Source organism: Sapajus apella, unplaced genomic scaffold (genome assembly GCF_009761245.1).
Source record: "Sapajus apella isolate SASKATOON/1434 unplaced genomic scaffold, GSC_monkey_1.0 scaffold191, whole genome shotgun sequence".
Classification (NCBI taxonomy): domain Eukaryota; kingdom Metazoa; phylum Chordata; class Mammalia; order Primates; family Cebidae; genus Sapajus; species Sapajus apella.
This window is the reverse complement of record NW_022437131.1, coordinates 551326-560433: the sequence shown is the minus strand read 5'-3', so window position 1 is coordinate 560433 and position 9108 is coordinate 551326. Positions and strand designations below refer to the sequence as shown.

The window sequence follows — 9108 nt, the reverse complement described above, 5'->3', positions numbered from 1 at the left end:
CACTGCAACATCAGCTCTCCTTGGGTCTGCAGCCTACATGCCTACCCTGCAGATTTGGGCTTGCAAGTCTCCATAATTGCATGAATCTATTCCATGAGCCTACATGCGTGCACACATGCACACACCCCCCCCCCCCACACACACACACACACTCTCACCCTATTGGTTCTATTTCTCTGGAGAACCTTGGCTAATTCAGATATCTAGCTGTGAAAAACATAGACAAGAGAGCCCCTTTGTCCCCTTCACCTAATTCTCCAAATGACTTCAGTGGCCACCTTTAAAATATTTGTTTTAAATATACATATTTTAATAATTTTAAACATTGTATTTCAAATTGTGCCAGTATCCTGCACACTTTGAGTTACCCGTGAGTACTGACTCACTCAGCGTCTATATGCTTACATAGTTGATAAGCACCAGGAGCTGAATCCCAGGTACAAATCCCACAGAAACTGGCTAATAACTGAGCCAAATGGACATGGAGGAGACAACACAGGCAGACGATCTGTTGTGTAACTATAGACAAGCATCAGATCTCTCACGTGTTAAATATAGAAAAGAATCTTTGCTTTATAGGCTGATGAGGGGTTACATGGGATAGTTCACTGGCTTATGCACCTAGCCTATGCTTGGCACATAGCAGAAAACCACCAAAGCTGAGGTTCTCAGAGGTCTCTAGAGGGCAAATATCATGCCCTCATGGGCATCCTTCCCATCTACCCATCCACTCAAAATTGACACAGATCAGTGGACATACAATCAATTATTGTGGCCACCTTTCATTGAGTTCCACAGGTGTAAGGACCTATCATTTGTCTAATTCCATTACCAAACATGTTTAGGGATAAACATGTTTGACAGTGTGGTATATATTTTTATGTATTTGGTATTATTTTCATATTCCTTTATATTCTTTTTATCATGAACAATGTATCTTGGCAATATTTTACATTAGACATGTTAAATATATGTGATCTTTTTAAATGGCTACATAATTTATTATATGGATAACTTCATTTTATTGGCTATAGACGAACATTTTGATTGTTTTTAGTTTTTCTTTTTCCTTTTCTAAAATAAGCTTGCTTTTCACCAACAAAGCTAGTGCAAAGATCAGGTACTGAATATATCTTTGCCACCTTATACGATTGTTTTTTAGGATCCTCCCTATTAGCTCCTTAGGTAAATCCTTAGATGTGCCAGATTTGCCTTCAGAATTATAACACCATTTTCTACCCCCAATAACAGTATAGAGAACTTCCTATTCATCCACACCCACATAAAACTTGTATTTTCATATTCATATATTCTAATTTTTCAATACATTTTCTTACCTTATCAGTAAGTTAACCTTTCTTTTATTATTTATTCTTAGCTTATTTTTTTTATGTCTAAATGTTTAATTCATTCGGATCCCTTTTAAGGATCAGAAGTTTATATTATTCTAATGTATTAACCAGTTATCTTGACATCATGTCTTTCCTTTACTGTTAAATTGTGAACTATAACACATCTATTAAAAAGTGCATTAATCATAAACAAATAATTATAAAATAAATATCCAGGTAACATACAACCAAACTCAGGTCAAGAAATAGAACTTTGCAAGCACCTGTAACCCCCCAGGTGATGATTTTTTTACTGATTACAAAGTACTACCTTCTTCCCAGAGGTAACCATTATCCTAACTTTTACAGGAATTATTTCCTTGTTGTTCTTTAGAGTTTTACCACCTATGAATGCCCTTCCAACCATTTACTTTTGCTTGCAGTTTAATTTTATGTAAATTTAATCATATTGTTTTATTTATTTGGTCTTTATACTACTCAAATTATGTCAGTTAAGTCCATCCATGTTTTTATGTATAGATCTATTTCATTCTCATGGCCATTTACTGTATCACTGCATGAATGTAACATGTTTATTCATTCTCATCTTTATGGATATTATTTTCCAATTTTTGGTTATCTACAAATAATATTTCCATTAACATTCATATACATCTCTGATGGGTATTTATTAGAAGGTGGATTACGGGGTTATAAATATCTGTATCTTCACCTTTAATAGATAATGCCAAAATGCTTTCCAAAGTGATTGCATCATTTACACTCCCATCAGAACTTTTTTTTTCTGGATACTAGTTCTTTGTGAGTTATATCTGAAATATATTCAAAAGTAGTTTAGAAAAATAAAACAAAACCTGAGTGTATCCACCTTTATGCTATAACAATTTTCAATTTATGGTCAACCTGTTTTTATTCCCATCCACTCCTTCTCTATCATATTATTTCAAAGCAAATTCCAGACAGCATATATTTTCATCTGTTGCTATATCAGTATGTATATCTAAAATATGAGATCTTTTAAAATTTAGCCATAATATCATTATTACACCTAAAAATAACTCCTTAATATCAAATATTTATTCAGTGTTCAAATTTTCATTTGTCCCATAAATTATCATGGCTTCTTTTGTTGCATTTGTTTCAGTGAGGATTCAACACACTTTACCCTTGCTTGATATGTCTCTTAATTCTCTTTTAATCCAAAGTTTCCCATTCATTTTTATAAAATATGCTTTTATTATGGTAAAACATACAGAACTTAAAATTTACAATTTTAACCATTTTTAAGCGTATGGTTCAATGGATTAAGTACATTCACATTGTTGTGCAACCATCACTACTATCCATTTCCAGAATTTTTTCATCTTCCCAAGCTGAAACTCTGTACCCATTAAATGATAACCCCCCATTTTTTGCTTCCCCCAGCTTCTGGCAACCACTTTTCTACTTTCTGTTTCTATGAATTTGACTACTCTAGGTACCTCATATAAGTGGAAACATAAAATATCAATCCTTTTCTGTCTGGCTTATTTCACTGAACATAATGTCTTCAAGATTTGTCCATGTTGTAGTATGTATCAGAATTTACTTTCTTTTTAAGTCTTCTAATATCCCATTGTATGTATATACCACACTTCATTTATTCATTCATCTGTCCATGGACATTTCTTGCTCTGAAATCTACTGTGCTCATATTAATCTAACCATTCCATCTTTCTTATGATTCATGTTTCCATACTATTTCATTTTTCATTCTTTTAGTATTAACCAATATATGTCTTTAAGTATGTTTCTCCAGAAAACCAAATACCACACATTCTTGCTTATAAGTACGAGTTAAACATTGAATACGTCTGAATACAAAGAAAGGAGCAACAGACACTAGGGCCTACTTGAGGGTGGAGAGTGGGAAGAGGGTGAGAATTGAAAAGCTACCTATCAGGTACTATGCTTATTAACCTGGGTGACAAAACAACCTATACACCAAACTCCTGTGACATGCAATTTACCTATATAAAAAACCTGCATGTGTACTGATGGACCTAAAATAAAAGTTAAAAAAAAAAAAGAAAACATGTTTCTTATAAAAAGCAAAGAAATGGTTTGGCATTTTTACTCAATCTGTCAATCTCTCTGTTTTAGTTAGTGTTCCTCAGAAAGACAGAACTGATAAAGACATATATGAAAAGGGGTGTATTAGGGGAATTGGTTCACTTCATTGTGGAGGTGGAGAAGTCCTACAATAGACTGTTTGCAAGCTGGAGAATGAGTAAAGCTGATGGTGTGGCTCAATCCAATTCCGAAGACCTCAGAACCAAGGAATCCAATGGTGTAATTATCAGTTTGAGGCCAAAGGGCTGAGAGCCCCAGGTGAGGTATGTGGTAAGGGTGGCAGGGGGTGGCTGCTGGTGTGGTTCCTGGAGTCTAAAGGCCACAGAACCTGGAGTTATGGTGTCCAAGGGCAGGAGAAGAAGATTGTCCTGGCTCCAGTAGAGAAATGGTGAAAATTCACCTTTCCTCCACCTTTTTGCTCCATTTGCTCCTTTAGCCGATTGGATGGTGCCCACTCACCTTGAAAGCAGATCTTCCCCCACTCAATCCACCAACTCACATGTAAATCTCCTCTGGAAATACCCTCACAGATACACCTGAGGAGGCCCAATCATTTTAATAAAAAGCAAAATCACCTAGGCTTCCCTTTGAGCAGGAGAGAGACTGGCTCAGTGCCCACTGAAGCATTGAGAATAAATAATGCTTTATCAGCTATCTGAGTAACCCTTAATCTAATCAAGCTGACACCCAAAATCAACCACTACACTCTCTTAGGTGGCATGCTTAGGAGATTAATATTTGATGTAATGAGTAATATAATTAGATTTAAAACTAGTATTTTGCTATTTGCTTGCAGATGTTCCATCTTTTTATTGTTCCTTTTTACCCTTTTCTCCTGCCTTTTTAATAATTGAGATGTGAGGAGCTAGATGTCAGCAAAATGGTAGAACAGGACTTTCCTGCACTCAACCTCCCACAGAAACATCAATTTCAACACTATCTGGGCACAAAAATACTTTCACAAGAGCTAAAGAAAACAGTTGACAAATTATAGCACCTGGGTATAGAATAGGAATAAGAAAAAATACATTGAAAAGGATAGTAAGGATAGTTTTACATTACCCACATCACCCCTTCCTGAACCCCAGGCTGCACAGCTTGGAGCTACCATTCACTTGGGGAAAGAGAGGAAAGTGGACACCAGACTTTTTCTTGGATCCCAACACCAGGCCTATCCCAGTACTACCCAGCACTGGACAGGCCCCCATGGTCCCAGACTCTAGGTCAGTACCTGCAGACTGAGCCTCCAGGTCTGCTTTAGCACTAGTCTGGATCCCACAGCCCCAGGTTCCAGGCCTGCTCTAAAAACTCAACGACTAGGCCTGCCCCACTATCAAATTGACCCCCTGGGCTGCAGGGCTTCAGCCTCACCCCCCATCCCTGGTGCCAGACCTGCCCCCACATATTTAGGCTTTAAGCCTGCCCTTGGTACTTGTCAGTCATATATTAAATGTTTTACACATATTACATATGTAATTTAGTCCTGAAAACTCTGTGAGATACTTGAAACTATTGGGCACATTTTATAGACGAAGTGCAGAGAAGTTTCAGTATCCAAGTTTTACATCCAAGTTTATACAAAAAGTAAGTAAGTACTATTAATTCAAACTAGGATCTGTCCAATGCCATTCTTATTACTAATATGCAAAGTCTTCAACGCCTGGATCCTTCTACCCATTTTGTGACTCTGAGTCTAACCATCTGCATGAAAAGCTGTTCACAGAGGATTCAGGAATTTTTCTCTCCACCAACGAATTTTTTGCCTCTATCACAACTAATCATTGTTTAATAACTGTGACAATAACACTGTACTCTTTTTAAGACTTTTTTTTTCTGCCCACTTACCTTTTTTCTGGAGCCATTTACATCAAACAGATTAGTGGTAACTTTACGTTCAAAATGAGCTGCAATCTCCCTAAAAACAACTTATAAGAAGTTTACACATCCCCCTTTCTATTGCATATATTTCAAGTTAACAAATTAAGAGCAAATCTACTTAGACAAGTACCCAAATCTTTACTTAGCAACAAAAAGTTTAGTGTGTTGGGTGACTAAATGTGGCTAATTTTTGTTAGTACTACCAGTAACTTTCAATATATCAGTATGGCTAAATAAGGTCATGGAAAACATAAATAGGATGAAGATGTCTGAGAAAAATGAAAAACTATTCTATTCTGAATGAAAGTGTTGAAAAAAGTTGGGATATTTGAGGTACAGTACTGAAGAAAAAGGGTAATGGGCATGGTTTAAACTGGGAGAAAGAGGGCATGATACTGAGCACAAATTCGTAAAAATTGTGAGTTACTGTTGAGATCTGAAAATCTAAGGGCAGGGTGCTGTGGATTCATGGTCTCAGTGACTCACCTAGTGGAAGGACCTCACATGCCCAGGAGCCCCTCAAAAGGGTAGGTTCCAACTGCCCTGTACATTTTAAACTTCAAAAAATGTTTCTGCCTAGAGGGTCTATATTTACATTATGACTTCACCAGCAGAAACAGGTGGCTGGCCTTTTTATCCTCCTATCTTGAATCTTTTTCCAAAGGTACATATCTTTATCATATTTCTGATTATTAAAAGTATATAAGTGTATGAAAAAATTGGAGAAGAATAAGAAATTATCAAAACAAAAGTAAGAGACACAATCCAAATCATTACCTCCTTTCCTAATTCACGCCATTCCCTCTAATCTGTTTTCAAGGATTGGACTGCAAGGGAAATGATGGTTATTAGTGGCTGAGGGGAGATTGGGTGGAGGAAAGACTGCCACTTTTCTTTTCTTATATCTTAGAAAAGGATAAGTAATCCTTTCAGCACAACCACAAAAAAAAAATGGTTAATATAACTTTGGGAAAATGCAGTCTCTCCCTGGTAATCTGAGAAAAGCAAATTCTGACCACAGGGAGAAGGGGCCACTTTTGACCTCTGGAATTAGCAAAGACAAAAATGAGTGACAGGGCCTGGTGTGGTGGGGGGTGGGAGTTGGTAAGCCGGTCCACTTCTGCAGCGCTGCTGGTGGGAGGGGAAAGTGGGGACCAGAGATGGGGGATGACATAATCCTCACGTGATCACGAGCTGACGTGAACCGAAGTCCTTATATTCCCGGGCTTCTTTCTCCTCTGGGTACCAGCTCTTTACTGCCCTGCAAACGAGCGTGCGTGCTTGTTGCCAAGGGAAGGAAGAGGTAAATTCCTTAAATCCCAGCAGGTTGGACTGAAGGAACCCTGGGTCAGTAGTGGGTGGATCTAATGACTGAAATAGGTCCAGGCTTGCTTTTGCCAAACCCCTGAAAAATCGTCGGAGATTGTATCTTTTGCAGGGGGGACCCAGGGGTGGAAATCTTTTGAGAGACACCCAGAGATTTAGTGATAGCTCCGAAATAATCGGCTTCTCTCATCTTGGCATGCTTTCTTTTTATCCTTCTCCCGGTCTTTCTCCAATTTTGTTAGAGAAAATTTTAGTCCTGGGGTGTGGGTTGGTGGGTGGAGAAAGGCTGAAATCCCGGGATGGAGACAAAAGAAATTTAGAGATCATTTGAAAATAGTTCGCCTCTCTCAATGCCAATGCCAGCCTGTGGTGGTGGGGTAGGTCTCCGGATGGGGAGAAGGAGGGAGATGCGGGCCTTGCAAGGCCCAGGCCTGAGGGTCAGGAGTGGGGAGTGGGAACAGAAATCCGAAGGAAAGGATAGAGACAGGAAGGAGGGACCAGGAGGTAGAAATCTAATCTGGGGGCGATGACGGTGATGATGAGAATCCCAGGTTCAAAATAACATCTGTCTTGTCTCTGGGGCTCGTTGATCCACAGATAGCGCCTTCCTCCCCGCCCCTACCTTTTTTTTTGCGGGTCCCAGAGTCTGCGTTCACAGACGTTTGGGGGAAAGAAAAAGAGCAGGAAACGATCCCGCACAGGTCAGTGTGAAAGGGGCACTTAGACTGAGATCTCTGAGGGTGGGAGTCGGGAAGGGCAAAAGCTAGGCGAAATTTGCGGCTTCACGGTCCATCTTAGTTTCTGCCTCCCCTCTCCCGCCCATTGGAGAGGCCGTTCGCCTTGTCTTCTGGGGAAATGGTGGGTTCCTGAGGTGGGAGGGGAGAAAAGAGGGAGATGAGAGGGTGGAGGGAGCTGCGGCAGACTTCTGAGGTCTGGACCTGTGGGGCAGGGATGGGAAATTAGGCAAGTATCTTGCCTCAGAGAGAAACTGACAGCCCTGATTCAAAAGTAACGAAGTAATTCTTCTCTCCATTTTTCCCTGGAGTTAAGCAGGAAACAACAACAACATCATGCAAAAGCCCTGCAAAGAAAATGAAGGAAAGCCAAAATGCAGCGTGCCAAAGAGGGAGGAAGAACGCCCCTATGGAGAATTTGAACGCCAGCAAACGGAAGGGAATTTTAGACAGAGGCTGCTTCAATCTCTCGAAGAATTTAAAGAGGACATAGATTATAGGCATTTTAAGGATGAAGAAATGACAAGGGAGGGAGATGAGATGGAAAGGTGTTTGGAAGAGATAAGGGGTCTGAGAAAGAAATTTAGGGCTCTGCATTCTAACCATAGGCATTCTCGGGACCGCCCTTATCCCATGTAATTCATTTCCCTGACAAGTCATTATTTTCTGTTATTAATGTTGCCACTGCCTTCTGTTTGTCTGTATTTTCTTGTTAAATATTTGCTATCATTTTACTCCAATTCTTCGATGTTGCTGAGATTTACATATGACTCCTGTCAACATCTCATCTTTTTACCCAATCTTATTCATTTAATAAGAGGTCTCATTCATTTGCATGGGAAAATGTTCATTGTATATTGCAAAGTAAAAATAACGAGTTGCAAAACAGTGTATACATATAGTGTGTGTATATATATATACACTTTATTTGTACATTTCTATGTGACATAATACAAAGGAAAGTGTCTGATTTTATTATACACCAAAGGTTAACAGTGAATCTCTTTGTGATCTCTTTTTTCTTTTTGCCTATCTGCATCTTCTCACTTGCCAAAAAATTAATATATGTTTATGTGTGTATACTACTTGTGTCACAAAAAAACCCTAAAGTAGACACAGTAAAATAACTTATCAATCACCTTTGGGAGGCAATGAAACACTTAATAAACTCTCAATAACAGAAGCATAAAAATGAAATGTAAACCTCACATTACCTCTGGATCTCTTAGCCAGAGGAATAAACTGGCAATTATTACAGATACACATGTTTAAGACTCAGTCTTTTCATGGGGAAAATACTTGCCTCACAGGGCTGCTGTGGGGAGGAAATGAGGCAGTAACAGCTGTGCTCAGTGGGATCTTGTTCCCTCTCTGCATACAGAACCCCAACCCACTATAGAAGCACCAATCACTTGAGGGAGGACTTGGCATGATTCAACTTGTACTCAGGAACAAGTCCAGTAGCAGAGGTGGGGGCTTCCCTATCAGTCCTCTGCTATTGAGCCCTGTCTCCTCCCCTGGGTCCTGCCACACCTGCCCAACACTGCTGCCTCTTCTGCCGGACCCTGTGCTCTCTGCTGGCCCCACTCCTGCTGATGCACTGCAGTCCTTGAGGGCCAAAACCCCACTGAGTCCCCTGGAGTCCTCAGTGGGTTGACTTCTCACTCTTCTAAAGCTTCTCTCTGCTTTATAGTGACACTTAACAC

General features: G+C 39.5%; 1 protein-coding gene across 2 annotated transcripts; it reads left to right on the top strand.

Moving 5' to 3' along the window:
* The first annotated feature begins 6510 nt into the window (after nucleotides 1–6510).
* TCEAL7 (transcription elongation factor A like 7) lies at nucleotides 6511–8663 on the top strand. 2 transcript variants are annotated; one of them, XM_032269295.1, is made up of 3 exons: nucleotides 6511–6645; nucleotides 7266–7369; nucleotides 7722–8663. In XM_032269295.1, the coding sequence occupies exon 3, from the start codon at nucleotides 7739–7741 to the stop codon at nucleotides 8039–8041; it is 303 nt and encodes a 100-aa protein (XP_032125186.1). In that variant the 5' UTR covers nucleotides 6511–6645; nucleotides 7266–7369; nucleotides 7722–7738; the 3' UTR covers nucleotides 8042–8663. The 2 variants fall into 2 exon arrangements, with proteins under 2 accessions (XP_032125186.1, XP_032125187.1); XM_032269296.1 differs by having other exon boundaries at nucleotides 7719–8663.
* Nucleotides 8664–9108: the final 445 nt, after the last annotated feature.